Genomic DNA, 19,000 nt, shown 5'->3' with positions numbered 1-19,000 from the left:
GCAATTCCAAAAATAGTCTGTATGCATCATAGAAGATGAAGTACCATTTTCCTCTAAAGTAATGTATGCTGTACATTCAAGTATAATTAGCACACTAGACTTCGTAAATAGTATTAAACTAATTACTGTTTGCACCACTAGTGGCAGATGTGGTTAGAGATTATTAATTACAATGGACAATTTCTTGAATTTAACATACAAAATGCAAGGCAATTTCTCCACTTTATTTTATGTCTGAATGACTATTTGCTGAGTGTCAAGAGGGCTCTTTTAAATTAGCAAGAACTGTTATTTATGAAAGTCAATGAGTGAAGTAACAGATTTTCTTAAGAAAACAAAAACGAAGAAAAAAAAAAAGCTGTGCATTGACAAGGATACAATATTATACCTAAACCAGGGAAACTACAAAAGTGGTATGTGTCAGAATTACTGGACAATCACTGGTCAGGAAGAAAGTTGTATCTTTAACTACATAACTGATATGTTGAGGTGGATTTTAAATAAACATCTAAAGCTTCCTATACATGAACTGAAGTAAACTGCTCCTCAGAAATCTAGATACTTTAAAACTCCCCTACTGTGACCCATGGGTTACCTAACAGAGACTAGGATAGTCTCTGGCTTCAGGAAAAAGTTCTGCTAAATGTGGAAATGGGCACAGGGGAAGAAGAGTTGTAAAGAGGAATTGTCTCTTCCAGAAAAAATCCCCAGACCATTAAAGTTGAAACAGGTAGAGGAATTTCATTTCATGCGCTGACATAAGGTATCACAATTTCAGTCAGTGCTGATGGACCCTCATAAAAAATGGTACATATATCTGTCAATATAAGACACACTGGTAACTCACAAAAGTAAAGCAATTATTTTTTAAAACGGAGGTGATTCTAGAAGGATACAGATATAGTAAGAAGCAGGGTGACAGGCACGTAGGGAGATATCAGTAGGCATTCATACTTCACCTACACCTAACATTTCATTTCTAGGACATTGTTGCCATATTAAAGTAAATTGAACAGTACTATTTCCCCTCTGACTAGATTTTTTTGCATAAGGATCATTTTCTTGAATACCACTCTTGTGAGCATTCATGAAAAAAATCCTATTAAACTTTTTAAAATTCCAATTCATATTTGGGATTCATTTTACTGTTTTCACTTATTAAGACTTTATTATCTAAATCCTCAAATAACACACACACCAATTAGGATTCAACTTCTAAAACCATTTGATTTCTAAGATCACCCATTCTTACCTTACCTAGCACAATGCCTAACATCCTTCGTTCTTATTTATTTGCTGATGTCTTTCTTGAAGCAAGTGCTATATTGAGTGTGTGCCCTTAACTTAATTCCAATACAAACACATAAGATTCAATTTGAATCAAATGGTCATCTCAGCAAATATTGTGGATTGTAATTTGGTGAAAGTTCGAACACAAAAATGCATTGGAACAGGTTATGATGATTTGTCAAACCCTGATTTAACCATTCAGACCTCCTGATTTGCTGACAACCATTTTACAACTTAATTGTTCTGCTTTCAAATAGCTTAGCTCACAGTATAATGTTTTAGCCAAGAACTTCAAAGAAAACAAAACTCAGTGATGTAAGAAGCTTACAGTATGTTTGATAATTCTAATGACATTTTTAAGTAAGAAATCTGTTAGACTTAAAAAAGAAAGTAAACAAACAACAACAGAAAAACCCCAACACCATAACTGCTACTGACGACCTCATCAGTTGATATGATATAATATGATATGATATGACATGACATGATATGACATGATATGATATCTACTGGTATCTAGATAGAATAGGATCAATCCTCAGAGGTGTTGTTGTTAAAAGCATGTTTATGTAGAAAGCATAAATAGTGGTGGTAGTTTCACTAATATATAGCAACATATTTTCATTGAAGTTGAAGAAACTCAGAATCAAGAACCACTATTTCTAAACTCTTAAGTTTTTCACATTCTCCCTCTAATTTCTCAACTAAATACAGTAAATTGAATGTCTTGCTGCTTCTTTGAAAATTCTCTATAAACATTAAGCATTTTTCCTGTCAAATAGAACCACAATATATTTAAACCATATTTTAAACTGTTTCTAAATCTTCAAAATTTTTTATTTAAAATTGAATTAGGCTATCAGCCTGCAACTATTTAAATTGCTGTCAGACTTACAGTCATGCGATGGGTCATCAGCAAGCTGGGATGCTCTGTTACTGCTTCAAAGGTCAATAAAGTAGTCTTAATCAATTCTTCTGATGCAGCTTGCCCTGTTGGTAAAAGTAATCACATTCCTTCATAAAATTCAATAGTTAGAATATCTGTGTCTAAAAGTACTGCAATAACATAGGTTACCACACCTATTGCTCTATCCAGGATTGTTTCTCCTGAATCTATTGATCTGATGAACTCCTGCAAAAGAAGCAGCATTTATGTTAAAACACTTTGGGAAAAAATATTAAAAAGCATAATTACTGAATAATTACAACAAGAAATTATTTGAAAAACTGTGTAAATACAAAATATAATTGTACCTACATTTGGATAAACATTCATAATAATTAACTAAAACTGAAAGTACCAATGATCTAGATGCTATAATTTTGCAAGTCTCTAATGCTCTTGGAATCTTCAATGTGGAGTACAGTAAGGATTATTACCCTGACTAGTATCAGAAATCATAACATTTCTAGCCTAAATAGACAGTAATTAAATGTTTTCACTGTTAACACAAAACTGTAATTTCTTAGAAGACTTTGAACTACTTTGGCTGTGGCTATGTCAAAATAACTCACTAAAATGACCAAAGACCCTTCAGAAAATGCAATTTTCTGTTATTGTACCATCTTTTTGATCTTCATGCATACAATGCATGCTATGGATGCAGTTACACTCAGGAGAACATGCAAAAATGCATATATAACTTTCTATTAAAAATTACCTAAATTAGTCATCATATTAAGGAACAGGATTAAAAAATATTAATAATCTGGATTAAGTAAATATTGTACAATTAGACCCACTGTTCTTCTCTTTTCATTTTTATGCATAGCTGTTTATTTCATTGGATGCAAAAGATGTTATTAAGACTTGCTAAGGAAGGAAAATTCTAAGAATGTGTAGTATGCTCTTTTTTATTAATGTAGAATTAAGGAAAATGGCATTATTTTATATTTCACTACCAATTACATTTTCCTTATTATATATTAAAATGGAAGAAGTTTCTACATGTGTTATCTTTTTCACAATATGTAAGAAACATCTGAAGGATTCTTCTCTAAAAAAAGAGAAACCAATTATATATTTTATTATTTAAAAGCACCTCAGAAAGAGTTATAAAAAACAAGTGCTTCTATAAAAAAAGTTATCTTCTTGATCATTTGAAGAAAATTACTAGGTATTGTCTAACTAACTTGATTTGGAAGGGAGCAAATAATTTTGTTTGCTCATTTTTAGACAGTTTTATACAACCATAGTCTCAAGACTGATTTGAAAACATCAAAATAGTTGGTGCAAATATTGTTCTGGCTACTAATGCTTATTGATTGTATATTAGAAACACAGGACAAACATGTGTGATTTAAAGAAATGCAACTATCCGGGGTTTTTCAAGCAATGGAGAGAAATGGTGTATGTGCATATCGCTAGAGGTGAGTCTATGCCCTGCACACACCATCAGGAGCCTGCTATTAGCTGTGCCTTGTGGGCATGGTGTGTCCTCCGTGTACTTCTGTTCACAGCAGAAAACATGAAAGGACTGTCCTGACTCCCTCTCAATTTCTTTGCTCAACACTACTGAAAATTACAGTGATGATGGAAGTAACTTCAAAGCAGCATGAAAAAAAATTCTCAATGAACAACCACTACAGGAAAATAACTCTTCTTTTCTGTCCAGATCCCAAGCACACATCTTTCCACTCCACATAATTTCTTACTGTTAAGAACAAGACTATTGAATAAATCAGGAAAAAAAGAACAAAATAAACAAAAATACTGCCTTGCTAAAGTCTTAGGGGCCTCAGTTTTAGCACAGTATTTTGAAAAAGTACAGGGTAATGACTGAATGTCCCTTTATAGGTGTCAGTGGGAATGTTGCTAAACTCAAATTTCCAGAGTAGGTTGTTACCTGATAGAATGGATAGTTACCCTTCCAGATGTAATTATATTAGTTATATAATAACACAGTTACATACAATGGATTAAAATTTTATATTAATTTTTCAGATATACTACTTTCCCTCCATTTTTCATGTACAAATTTAAACAGTGTATGTAAGTTCCTGAATTGCCTTTTTCAATGGAGACAGGACAAGACATAGGATACATTGAGTAATGTGCTCCTCCTTGATTTCAGAGGAAAGCTGTGCTATTATAACTAGCCTGACTTCCTCAGTCAGTAGTTCAAACAACCTGGAGTAACATCAAAAGAAAACTTTCATTGTACCTATACTGTTGACAGAAGAATTTCACCTTCTAGAAGGTTGATTGAAAACTACTAATAAATCTACTGCCTAGTTAGAAATGCTTCAAAGGGAGAAAGGGCTTTGTAATTCAACATCTACAGTTTCAAATTTTTTTTCATCATTCTAATGCTAATTTTTACACAAATATTTTAGTAGAGCTAAATTAAACCCCATTTTCTTGGAATAAAGAGTCAAAGGAGAAAGAGAACTTGAATCTAATTGTTTGTAGCAAACCATTTCTTCATGCTATTTGGAGATAAATACCTAGCTGTCATTTATGAACTCATGCACTTAAAAGTATTGGCTTAACTCTGATATGCAATTTAGAATATCCCTTTTTTCTCATTTAGCATAAACAATTGTTTTTATATGAGGAAATTATGTCAGAACTGTACTACTTAATTTCTCCTGTACTATCCAATGGCACAGCTAAAAAGTTTGTTTTCTATGGGTAATGTCAGAAACAGGTTGTAAATGTCAACATAAGTTCAGTATCTTAGCTCCATAGATTTCCATAAACTAAACACAGTTTAGAAGTACTGACAAGAAATAAAAGGTGACAAGAAGAAACAATACCTTAAATACAGATTAATTACAATTTCTCTTTCATTTCTGCTCATAAAATACTAGTAGGAAATTCCAGAGAGAATATTCTACGTAATTTAGAAATAAACTTTGTGATTCAGAAATAAAGCACACAGGAAATTCTCAGTTTATCAAATATGTACAGAGTTTCCCTTTGAATAAATAGATTACTACAGAAAATATTTTCTGATTATATAGAAAGTTTTGAATACAACCAAAGCTTAAAATATACATTCAGAATAAACTTCTCTCTCCAATTTAGAAATTTAATTTTATTTCATTAAAGTAACTTTCAAAATTTTATGCATAAGTATATCTTGTAAAAATATTTATCATGTATTTTATACTCACAAGTAAGATGCCATAGTTGAAAAGAAACTCCTTTGTGACTATCTGGGGACGAAATACCTATTTGAAATTAGCCAAAGAAAAAAAATTACATTAAATACACATCTAATGACCAGAAAAAGTAAAAAGTTGTTTCACATGTTAAGAAAAACAAAAAAAGAGGACAAAATATGCATTTGTTTCTGTCATTACCATTGTTACAGAATGCACATTTATCAAATGCTGCTTCATAGCTGGAATACTCATCAACATATCTATGCATTAACAAAACCTCTATTTTACTCATTCTGATCATGACTGACAGAAATCAGATTTTGGGAAACTGTAAGAGTTTGTCCTCTGTGTAACAAATCTTGGGGGAACAAGAATCTACCTGGGATGTCACAAGATGAAGCACTACAGGCATCATAGGAAGGCACATCTTCAGCTGTTTGGCCTGAACTGTTGATGGGTGCTTACGTCCAGAGACATTAGTTAGGGCACTGAGAATATCACCTACAGAAAACAGCATTTCAGGCTGATCCAACATAAAAACATCAATAAATAGCAAATGACATATAAAAAATCTCTGTTCCAGTAGCCTCTGTTCACTCCTGTCTTCTCTGTCTGCCAGAAGTAGTGTTCGTGATGAATCCAGCACTTCTTTCCTAGCTCTGTCTTCAACCAGAACAATTCCCTACTCTGGCTACAGGGACAGGCAGAGGTCATCTCTGGCAAAACAGTGAGGATAGAAGTATCAGGTAACTGTTGAAGTAAAGATAGAACTACCCCTTCTTGGCAGAGAGGACTTATACTGGCTAAATTATGTGGATGAAGTTCTATTTTCAGTGAAGTAAAAAGTGAAATTCTCATGGCTTTCAGTTAACCAAGAACTGAACAAACTAAGATTAGTGGGTGACATAATGCTGAAGCAGCATGTTTCCCCTGCAGCACAGTTCAGCAGGAAAAAAAAAAACCCAAACATCCTTCTCCACCAAGAAAAGAGATCCTTCTACCAGCTGTGCACACACACATCCTTATGCACTGATTTAACTGTGACACAAGTGACCTAAATCTACAGGAATTCTCATAAAAGAGATAACAACAGATCAATGAGAGAACTTAGGGGCCTCCATTACAAACCTCAGACAAAATTTTAGCTAACATAAGGTAACAAAATTTTAATGGCAATAGTGAAAATTATGCTTCAGACTCAGAAGAGACATATAAAAATCAAGGAACATTATGCTAACTTTGTGGAATGCTTCCTATTGTTTACAAAAAGCAAGACCTCTTCTGCGTGGAATAAAGAACAGAAGCAGCATGAGAAAAAATAGCTCATATAAAAAGAAGGAAAATTTTGTCCCTATAACCTGAAAATACCAATGCTGTCTTGAAAGACCACCTGTTATATTTTTTTCCCCTAAAAAGATGGCTGCTCAAAACTGTAAAAGGGTATTCACATATATGTTAAACAAATAAAGAATGGTACTCCATATTTTATATGATTTTTCAGGCCAGAAAAGGCCTTTCCTTTCACAGTAACTCAGAATTTAATCATGTTGAATAATATCAATGCTTTTATTCTGTTCCCATGGAGTTCAGTTTTCAATATAAGCAGAAATGATAGAGCCTAGCACTAAAGCAGGCCTTAAAGATTTGACTCATTCACTGGTAAAGAAAAGAAAGTGTTGCTTAAAACTCTTCAAATACATAAAACACAACACTTTTTTCATTAATACCTTTTGTTTTGAATTACACACAATCTTTTTTTAGTAACTGATTTAGTGAACAATTTCTCTTTCTATATTTTAAAGAATACATAACCATCACATTTGGCAATTTTGCATTTCATAAATAGATATGGCTATCTTTAATTTTAGCATGATCTAAACAATTTATATCTACTTCCTAAAAACAGGTAAAATATTATAAATGCAGAAATAGAATTACTTTCTTACTTACGACAACCAAAAACTTTTTAAATTAACCATAAGATTAAAGATTTATTTCTTTTGTTCAAATGTATCTTTAAGGTCAGTTTCTACAACTGGTTAATCTATTTGGTTTATAGCTACATCTGGTGGAAGAAGATGGGATCAGTAAGGAGCTTACATGAATACATATTAAAAAAGCCAGGTAGGATTAATTCTAAATTAACAGCTAAACTGCTTTTCACTATCCCAATTTTCAAATCTGTTTATTAGTCTTAGGTGCCCATAGGTTTCACTACCTCGAGCAGCACATGCTCCTTCATCATACAGCAATGAAAAGAAAAAGACTACTGACAAATATGGACAAATATAGAGATAGAACTTCAGGTTACAGAAAACAATCAATACACAGATCCAGCTTGGAAAAGAAAACAAAGTGCAGAAATTATGCTTGATATCAGTTCTCAAAAATGTATTCTAACTGTAAATCAGTAGTAATTACATGTCTAAGCAATTGATGTATCATAATAGTAACTATGTATTTGAAACTTTCAGATTCTGAGGAAATATCAGTCTACTACATCAGTTGCATATAGTATATATAAACAATAAGAGGTGAATTTGTGCTTCAAACATTTATAGTCTGAGACTTCCATCCTGAAATATAGTCAATATGCAAACCTGATATTTAGTTAGAAAAAAAGGGATCAGGTGTTTGCAGCAAGGCAAAAATTTGCATTAGCAAAGGAAGTAAAGTTTCTTTTAAAATAGCAGCATGACATTTAGGTCTACTAACCTTTGCAGTGCTACCATTACATTTTCAATATGCTAGTGATAATGTAGAAAAGATGAAAAATACATCAGGTATCATCTCATCAGAAAATAATTTTATGAAAATAAACCTTGTGTGCATGAGCAAATCGGTTTCAGGCATCTAAAACAACTGAAGTACCTAAGCTGAAATTTTCCAGAAATATTGCCTGTAGCAAATACTCAATATATAAATTTCAGTGTAAGCAATTAACATATACTCAGAGATACGCCCTGTTGCATCTCTCCCACGCCTCTGCTTTATGGGTCAAATTTGCTCTTAGATTGCAAAACGTTTATAGATTTTACAATATCTTTAGAACATTGATAAGATTTCTTGTACTTCTGGGCTTCATTCCTGACTGAGCTGGTGAGGCTTACCATTCCACAAACACAAAACATTCATACAGGAAATCACGCATTCCTACAAAGTATCTGATCATGACATATCTAAAATATTTCAAGAAGCTGATATCATGCCATCTTTATGCATTCAGAAAATACAGTCTTTCTACCTCTTGACAGAGTAAGCAAAGGTAAGATCTGTTTGGTTAACCAACTGAATTTACCTAGAATTCCTGGCAGCTCCCGCACAATGTGATAGATGAGAAGATCCAGGCATTTTGACAGGTATTCACTGCCACCTTGCTGCTCTTTTCCTGGCATGGTCTTTCTGCTGTCTCTTTCAATATACATCATGAGTCTACATTTAAACAAGTGCAAAACATTAACTCTCATACTAAAGAAAATAACACTATATCTCAAAAAAACTATTGAACCAGATATTTCTGGTATCTGTGATTACAATGACGATGATACATTAGTTTTGGCTCTGCAATTTTGTTGAAATTTTAGACTTTTCTGTTAATCAACTCTAAAACCAACACAAATTACTGAGTCAAGGAAAGAAATACTTAAGCTAGTTTAAGGAAGCACAACTCAACTAGTTTAAATGACTATGTGACATTAACATAAGGAGTGAATCTTTCTGCAAACTTAGAGAGAGACTAATTTTACAATCCACTTTATTTTGAAATACGTAGTCAATATGTGCAATATAAGTGAAAGACTACAGACACTAATTTTCAACTCATAAGACTTCCAAAAGAAAGCATAATTAAAGTCAATGTAACAAGAGATCAATCTTTCAGTCCAGAAAAATCATACTACATAGATCACACTGCAGCCTATTAAAATGTAAGCACTAGTTGGAATAGCCATATTGAAAGAGATAAAGCCCAAACTAGTCTTATATCCTGTCTCTAGAAGTCTGGTGCTCATGATTTCTAAATACAAACTCAGTGCATGCATTCCAACTGGTAAGTACTCTGTGGTTGTGCCATTCTGAAGAATGACATTTCTTGCAGTGAAATGGTAACTGATTTATTAGCCACTGGCTAACTTACAAGACATTGCTTTAATAATACACCTGTAACAGAATGCTTCAGGCAAAATTTTAAAATGCTTATTTGAATAGACAGAAGGGCCAGACTTCCCTTTAGGGCCATACTATTGACATCTTTGTTTCACATTCGAACTCCCTCCGGGTCCTGTGCAAAGCACCATCAATCACTGGTGAGGGAAATCCATGATCTGGATTTTAAGTATGCACTTCAGTACTATCTTTTTAAATACCCTTCTGATAACCAATGCTCTTTTACAGAACTACAAAAATTACTTATTTACCTCAAGTATTCATAACAAGGCTACTAGGAAATACATCTTTCTATCAAAAGGATTATATAGTCAACAAAGTAAAAACTACCTAAGAATATATTTTACAGGATTATGTCTCTAAATAACACGATTATGATTGAATACTGCACTCTTATCCTTCCTAACCTATTCTACAGAGACAAAAAGAGAACTCAAAAGACCCAGTGAGTAACTACTTTTCACTTGTGCAACAGCCCAGATGCAACACATTCAGCTGCTCTTCTCAGAGACCATGAGGACATCTTTAATTCTTGTAATGTCTGGAAATTGCATTATTTTACAGGAATTTTGATTTGTCTATTAGAAAAGAACTACTTAAAAATCTGACACTGTGCTACAAATAGAATTTTACTTTTATAAGCTTTACACTTTTTAATATAAAAATTTGAATGCTTTAAATAGAATGGACTTCTAGCCTTTCCAGACAACCAAGTAATTTTTATTCTAAAAATATTTAACTTTAAAAAATGACAAAATATCAAAGCTTGAATTAATTTTTTTTAAAGAAAACACTTCCATGATTTAACAATCATCTGACTATATATGGAAATACACTTAGATCTGTTTGAGTTTTACTTAAAATGGGCCCAATAAACTTCAACATGAGTGGTTTTATTTCTTTGGGTGAAGGAGGTTCTTTTATTTTATAAAAGCATGTTCTATTACTTAATCACATTTGAGAAGGATACAAAGTAGGTTTATTTATTCTGAGAAAGATAAATGAGTTCTCTCCCTTATGTTGTTCTTCCTTTCACAAAATTGTCTTTCACATAGATTTTCTAAAAATATGCACAGCTATTTTTTCCCTGATATTTCGGTTCAACTAAACATTGTCTCAAGAAAGCCATACAGATATAAATTCTGTAGGCAGTAAAGCATTAGCATCTCTATTTTCCTTTGACAAATTCCTCAGTCATACGTAGAACAATTCATCAGTTACTTTTATTCCCTGATAAATCTCAGTGTTCTCTCTAGTGGGCAAAACCAGGCCTATAGAAATACATTTATTCAATTCATTTAGTGGCACGTTTGTCTTGCACTCAACAGTACATGATAAAATACGAAGATGTCAGTATAAATAAGCTAAATATGATGAGACCACTGTCTATGAAGCAAAGGTTTGGCTTAAAAAAAATTAAGTTCAAGTGTCTGTGTTGTAAGATATGGCCGTAAGTGAACTTTTACACTAAAAAAGCAAAACAACCCAAGTTTTCTGAAAAAAAAAAAAAAAAAAAAAAAAAGTGAAAGACTGGAGCTGAAAAGGGAAAATTCCAGAGTTAATGGTCTGGAGTAACAGGAAGGGGAATGAGGTCTATTACTTAAAAGAATAAGATCTGTTCTCTTAACAGGATTATCAATATGAAGAAAAGACACTAAGTTCACAGAGAATGACAGACCTTCATGAAACTAAAGAAGGTCATGCATACTCTGAGGACATATACAGTCCATTTACCCCAAGAAATCAAAGACTATTCGTTAGTTTTATTTTTATTTATTATTGTTATTAGTGAATCTCTGCTAACAGAAAATGAGGAAGATTTTAAAAGGATATTTAATATAGATACACTGTTTATTTTACACAGATGTAATATCAGATGGCGTATCATGCTAATAGATGGGTCAATCTCTACTTCTTGCCTTCCATCACTTTTTTCTGTTTTTTAATTTGATACCAGCTTGCCGGGGTTTTTTTTTCTTTGAAATCACTGACTTACATCATTGTTTCCCCCTGCCCTCCATTTCCATGTTTCCCCATCTGACTGAGCACCAAGCTTTTCAGTTCTTTTTGTCACTACTTTTCTAGATCAATCTTAAGACATATAAAGCAAACACGCTATGCTAGATGTGAGACTGTAGTAAGTTTCCAGGCAAAGCTTTTCCTTTCAGGGCACATATAAGATTTGAAAAGTTAATAAATATGGGATGTGGCCTCAGGAAACAGAGAAAGATTTTGCTCAGAGGTTATGCCATTATGCATGGTTATATTTCTGCAGAGTGAAATGTGTCAGGAATACTACCCTGTGGATGATGGACACTTCCACAAGGGTCCATCTCTGCACACAGTAGCAAACAAGAGGTTTGAATAAATTCTTTTGGGAGGAGAAGTTCAATCTCCAAGTCAGTCTCTGTTTACCTAAGAAATTCTCTGAAACCATCTAGATACAAAAAGAACAATTCAATTAGACTAATCAGAAATTACTGCTAGCTCTGAAAAGGGTGAAATGAACAGCCTCAATAAAACTTCAGGATACCCCTTCCCTGAAGAACAGGTAGCATGCCTCTGCAAATCAAGGAGAAATGAAGGAGACTAGAAAACTCAGTGTGATTAGCAAAATAAATTAATTTGCACAGTGTAAGTAAACAAGTGCTACTTCAGTCTAAAGGGTCTCTAGCTGTATCACATGTGGAAGAACTGTAATCGCCTACCATGGAACAGGTAGGAAAAAAAAGGTGAATTGTCTCAATGTTGTGGAACAATGAATTCACTTCAAAATTACAAAATTACATTTCTTATATCTATATATATATATAGATATATATCAATACTTTTCATCCACAGAACTAAAAACTTTTAGTTTAGAACTTTTACACAAGCAAAGCAAAACAAGGAATTCATTCACCACTTCCCATAGGCAGACAGGTATTCAGCCATCTCCAGGAACAAAGGGCTCCGTCACACATAATGGTTACTTGGGAAGACAAGTGCCATCACTTCTAACGTCTTCCCTGCCATTCCTTTCTTCTTTCCCCCATGAGGCCACGTGGTATGGATATCCCTTTGATCAGTTGGGATCAGTTGTTTCTCCACTCTTATTTGGAATTATAAAGATGCTTCCTTACTCTTTGAGTAAGTAGAGACTTTTGAAAAGAAGTAGAAAAAGAAACTTGCAACCAGATTGTGTAAACTCAGCTAATCAATAGGCATTACAGGGACATGTATGGAGGACTGTGTGTACAAATACTCCAAAAGTGAATAGCAACTGCTGGTATCATGGCCAAAGCCAATAGACTCTGTAAACAGTAAAAACAAATAGGCAGGTAGTCTTAAGATTGTATTCCAGGAATTAAGACTTGTAACACTGGATACTTCTCAAGTTCCCAGCCCTGAGGCATCATTATTGCTTGCAATAATAAGGGGTTTCAGCAAGTGCCTACTTCTACTGCCTTTTATTTCCTGGTACCTGTGCACACACTGGAAGAAAAACACAGGGAAATCTGTTTTGGTAACACCAGCTGAGCAAAATAAGCTTTCCATTACCCCTCCTTTCCACTTCCTCTTTCCCTACTCCTCCTTCCATTTTTCTTTCTCTCCCCTCTTTTCCCTGTCCCATGCCCTTTCCTCCTAATAAGATGAATGAAAACAGATTAAACTATTATTTTCCTCACATGGCACAGCATTTTCAGCTCCAAAACCACTTCCAAGGACAGATATCACAAAGGTTACCGGTGGGAACAGAATTTTATTGTCTGAATTATCAGTGAAAAAAATTTTCCTGATATCAAATCTAAATCTCCAATGGCACAACTTAAGACCATTTCCTCTTATCCTATAATTCATTACTTGGGAAAAAAAAAGACCAACCCCTGCCTAGCTACAGCCTCCTTTCAGGTGGTTACAAAGAGTGATAAGGTCACCCCTGAGCCTTCTTTCCTCCGGGCTAAACAACCTCAGTTCTCTCAGCTCCTCCTCATAAGACTTGCACTCCAAACCCTGCCCCAACTTTGCTGCCAAATAAAGGAAGAACTGCTCTCCAGAGCAAGGCCTTTGGGATGCTGGCCCTGAGGCAGTCCCCATGCTCATGAGGCCCAGGGGGCTGTTTTCAGCTGTTTTCAGCTGTTTTCAGCTGTTTTCAGCTGTTTTCACATAGCAGTTGCCATGAAGAAAATTAACACTAACTCAGCCAAAACCAGTGTAATTACCAAAGTAAACAAAAGCATTTTTCAATGCAGTGTTGCCATGAAACAGTTATTATTGTTTTATCATCTGCATCATCCTTTAAGTGATGCACTCTGAAAAATTGCCTTATATTGATTATAATTATCATAAACAGATTTTATCATCTAAAGCAATATAAATCCTATTACAGGCTTTAGCTGCAGCTGCTGAAGACAAACTCTTAACCAGGAATTATGTACATTTTACTACAGGCTCTTTATATTTCTCAAATCAAACATCTCCAGAAGGAGAAGTCATGTATATCAAATATTTTCAATAGATTTCAATAGATTTCTGCTTCCTGTGCTAGCAATATAGAATTTTTGAGTCTTAATTTTGAAGAAACTCCTCTGTCAGATAACTGATGACATCTAAATAAAATCCATACTATATGTCAATGAGTATCCAGTATCTCTGCTGTGTTCAAGATTATTCCAGAGTTATACAGTGATGTTATGAATGCAACTATCCCCAGATTTAATGGGTCACTTCTCCTCTCTGTAGCTATCTTACCTTCTGGATGTAAGAGAAAGGTTTTAAATGATCTATACTGACATGAGAAATGCTGTTCACTAAAGAAAAATAATAAAGAAAACTCAGCAAATGAAGAAAAACACTTCATCAGCTCAATAAAGCTGCTATAAGGCTTGCCTATTGTTTTACCTAATGTATTACATGTGTTGGTGTCTAATCAGCCCTGTCTGGAGTGTGACAATAAAACAGCAGGATAAAGCCAAAAGTCATAATACAAAATCATATTCCAAATTCACAACACATTCTCTTCAAAAAGATAGCTGGTTGGAAAGCATTATAAATCATGAAAATCATGCATAAAGCTATTATTATTATTCTCCTTCACATAGTATCTTAGGTATATATATAAACAAGCAGTAACTGTCTGTGCAGGATATCTGTCAGACTCCTATGTGGTATATCAGGCACATGAATAGCAGGAGTTACTAAAAATGTAGCCATTCAAAAAGTCACTTACAAATCATTAGGGGCATTTTTCACTAACCAGAACACATAATCTGATAGAACGTTTCTGGAAGTGTAAAAAGGTACACATGGAAAAGCCCTTGGATTCTGTACTTATTCTCCATGATTCTACAAATACTGGGATACCTACAGCTTTGCAAGTGGTGGAACAGATGTATAATGCTATCACCCCACAAGGTGTTCTCTCACAGAGGCTTCATGGTGTAACTCATCTGCCCCTTCCTTTAATCCTAATGTATACATCCTAATTCTTCTTAAACATGAATATAAGATATGTTATATTTGCTATAGATATAGTTAGATTTACAGCTACCCACAAGCTTCATTCTTTTTTACTTTCAGTTCCAAACCTGCTTTATTTCGATATTGTAAAAACTACATTTACACTTCATTTTACTCTTCTTCTTTACAGAACAGTAGAAGATATAAATCCCAACTAAAATTTCTTTAATCCTACTTCTCCGATCACCTTGAAACATGGTGACAATTCATATTTTAATTTGCTCCTCTTTGATACAGGAATGCTTCAGTCCCAACAGAAGACAAAAAATTTCAAATAACAGTTCCCTGGTGAGTCAGTAATTTATGGCAAAGTGTTCTAAAACATGGCAGAATTAAATACTTCATGTAAAAGTCACAGGAACTTATTGGTCATTATAAATCACTTATTGGTGGTTATAAATCACTCCCACAACACATATAGATAAAAAATATTATTTTACCTTGAAAGTCACTATCTGGAAGAAATTATGAACTATACCAAACCCCAAGATGAGGAAGGTACATCACAGAACTTTTGATTTTGCTTTCCCACCATACCAGCAACTCACTGTTGCAGTATATCTTTTGCCCCACACAAAAATGCAAAAGCGTACTGGGACCACTAGTTAGTTTAAAAGACATTCTCCTTGCAAGACAATGATTTCCCCTTGTGAATAACTGTCACCTGATGATCCCAGACAAAATAATCTCATGAATAAAAGGATTACTATTACACACAAAACAATTAAATTCTAAAACACTGGCTCAAAAATACCACACATTTTCAAGTAACTTTAAAGACTATATCTTTGATTATCTTCCATTATCACCTTACCTTGTTTGACAACTGAGGAGCAACATCTCCCTGTTATTAATTAAAACTTGTAGCAAGACCAGAAAGGCTTTTGCTCGAATAAAAGTTGAAGGACTTTCAAGTAGACGAGTAATTGTAGTCACAAAATCCTTGGTGGAAATAAACACAAAGACATTAAGGTTACTTGCACTGTATCGTAAGACTGTATACACTTAGAAGTTTGCTCATTTTCATGTCACTCATAGGAAAAAAAATCCATAAAACACTAACAAATAAATTCAAGACTGTTCAAGACTGGCCAAGTGTTAAGCTGTTTTGAACATCTTCATAAGTGATAAAGTAAAATTAAACACTATTTAATGTATTACATCCAAAATAGTGTGAAATCAATTACAAAAGATTATAAAATTTATATTTTTAAAGGGCTTACCATAAGCATAAACACAGGATATTTTAATACATTTATTTTAAAACAAAGCTGAATTATTTTCAGAATACATATGTATTTAAGCACAAATATTATTTAGATTTTCTAGCTATTCATTCCCTTACATGCAGGAATATTAAAAACTACACCTTAGTTAGATAAAATCTTATCTACATCAGATACCAAATTTTATACCAGATGCTCCAAATAGATGGTAAAATTGTTTCCACCTTCTCTGATTGTTCTTATCTAATCTAGTATTATTTTGAGTTCAGAAAGTGAACAACAACTTTTGAAGGAAGAAATAAAATTAGGACTTGAAAAGAAAGAAGGATAAACAAAATCAGAACTAAAAACTAAATTGGAATTTACAAACTGTGTCAACTGGTTCTATGCAAAAATTAGACTGAGCACAAATGGCCTCATCAATAGAACCTGCCTTCAAAGAGTTGAGCTGGATTCTCAAGGCAGTGACACTATAGGATACAGGACTACTGTATGCATGCTATATACAAAGTAAAAATCCTGCTGTGTGATGCGCGTTTAACATAGATATTACTGTCCAAATTCCTCATTTGCTGACTGAATAATTGCAAATCAACACTGACTGTAATTTATTAGAGACATCCTTGGCAACAACTAACTATACATCTTTACCAAGAATGGAAAAAGAGCAGCAGTATAAGAGTTGTCCAAGAAACCATCAGATTTTATTCTGACACAACTTTAACCCTGTCTTCAAAAGCAGTGGTCATTCAGGAACTACAGAAATCCCAGAAAAAACAAACTGCTATTAATTATTCTAGAACTGTCCTGCTGTACTTCAATAATTTATTTCATAAATAGAAGAATTTCTCAGTCTTGGAATTTAAAAGTTTACTGCTTTAAACACTTCAACAGCTCACAGACCATGCCTTGTAGCTCCTCCAGTAGGAACGTGCAGCAGTCAAGTTCTTAAATTACAATCTAATAAATGAAAAGGCTGAATTTTAATTATGGTTTGGTTTTTCAAGGTTTTTTTTAGATAGAAAAACAAAGCAACAGCAACAACAAAATTTTTATATTCAGAAATCCCATAAAACCTCAGACATAGTCAAAGAGTTTATATAATGCAACACTGACTGTGGCGAGCATAAACGGACTTGATAGACCATGCACAAGGACACCACGACAAAGACATATGCAATTACAAGCCAAAGCACATCTATTTTCAGTCCTCATACTCTGGAAAGCAAGACTATCTCAATGCTACCTGGGTTAACCCATGTTAACTGTTAACCTGTTAACTGTTGACCCATGTTACTACTGTTCTTGAAGACTGAAGAAAACAAGGGCAGTCCTAATTTTTAGAACCTAAGGGTGTTTCCAGATAACATACACGAAGCTAAATTATGGGTTAACCCATGTTAACATGGGTTAAGACAATTAAAATTAGTTACATCAGACTTATCTGGGAATGTTCTAATAATCTGGTTTAAGAAATAAATGTGACCTGTTGGAATTTTCTTTTCTGGCTGGTTTGAGGACTGAAAAACTGCAGAAGTTTATCCAAAGAAAACTTTAAGCACATCTTTGCTGACCTGCAGGACTTAGTGTATCAGAAAAGCCAAAAAACACTCAAATACTGCCAAATACATTATTTATCATTTCTCTGTTCTATATTTCCTCCTTCCCCTACAAATGTTTGATGTATCCATGGAGACTCTGCAGGATAGGACAATCTTTTCATTTCAAGTGAACACACTGCAACAAGATTATGGCTTTATATTGGATAGAGAGTAATACTGCAAAGCAAGTTTAAAACAAAAGCAATGATGTTTTTGAATTGGCTACACAACAGCAAAACAGCTAGACCACTATCTCACTATACAAGAACAGAAATTACAATAGCAAACATTTGTTAGATTGTTATGCATTTTCGAATTTCCCTTCAATGATTTGCAAATATCTGCATATTATAAGTTTAGAGTTACAATGATTTTGTTAAAGATATCTTTTCATTCATTCTTAGTGATAATTGACAAAACTATCTACAGTGGTAATTACTTGTCCACATTCAGGTAAAAGACAAAGAATTGAAAACTGTTACTGAAACGTGAGGACAATGCTTATAATGTATTTACAATGCAGTTGTGACAATATATTGCTGCAAGTATTTGAGTTATTTTATTTATGACTAGTTGAGGAAGAAAGAAACCAAACAAAAAACACCCTGCCACATTATCTGACCTTTGGAAGACCTAATTGCATTCAAAAAGCTATGACTGATTTTCACTAATCCAAAGGTGAATCTTGACAGTCAGATGAAAGTAATTGGCAGTGGGGTTTTTTTAATCTACTGCTATAATGTGTTCAATTCTTGCTTTTGAGTTCTTTTTCCATGTTTTATTTTAAAAACAAAATTTCAACTATTTTGTTTCCAAAACAGGAAACTAAAAGTCTCGGTATCAGAGAGGTACAAAACCCAGACCCTTCTGGCTATTGTAGTTCTCTGAAGTTTTGTATTAGTGTAGATGATCACAGAACTGCAATTCTGGCTTTTGTTTCGTACCTACTGTTTTTTACTAGTTTCTACTACTGTTCTTGAAGACTGAAGAAAACAAGGGCAGTCCTAATTCTTAGAACCTAAGGGTGTTTCCAGATAACATACACAAAGCTAAATTATCTCTATCTTGAATTTATATCTTTAAGTATCTTTTAATATGTTGCTTGTGCCT

The 19,000-nt window shown here is 33.6% G+C and overlaps 1 protein-coding gene across 23 annotated transcripts in view; it reads right to left on the bottom strand.

The window, feature by feature from the left end:
• ULK4 (unc-51 like kinase 4) overlaps positions 1 to 19,000 on the bottom strand; it is a 212,714-nt gene that overhangs the window by 139,559 nt on the left and 54,155 nt on the right. For all 23 annotated transcript variants that reach the window (XR_010360981.1, XR_010361004.1, XR_010361006.1 and 20 more), the window contains 6 exons: positions 15,878 to 16,005; positions 8,699 to 8,832; positions 5,780 to 5,901; positions 5,410 to 5,466; positions 2,371 to 2,422; positions 2,186 to 2,280 (listed from right to left, as the gene is read on the bottom strand). Coding sequence is in view for 18 of the 23 variants with exons in the window: in XM_064417051.1 (XP_064273121.1) it covers positions 2,186 to 2,280; positions 2,371 to 2,422; positions 5,410 to 5,466; positions 5,780 to 5,901; positions 8,699 to 8,832; positions 15,878 to 16,005 (588 nt within the window). In the remaining 5 variants the exon portion in view is untranslated. The remainder of the gene's footprint in view (positions 1 to 2,185; positions 2,281 to 2,370; positions 2,423 to 5,409; positions 5,467 to 5,779; positions 5,902 to 8,698; positions 8,833 to 15,877; positions 16,006 to 19,000) is intronic.

This window comes from Passer domesticus, chromosome 1 (genome assembly GCF_036417665.1).
Source record: "Passer domesticus isolate bPasDom1 chromosome 1, bPasDom1.hap1, whole genome shotgun sequence".
Classification (NCBI taxonomy): domain Eukaryota; kingdom Metazoa; phylum Chordata; class Aves; order Passeriformes; family Passeridae; genus Passer; species Passer domesticus.
Note: the sequence above shows the minus strand (reverse complement) of the source record. Positions and strands in the feature narration are given on the sequence as shown.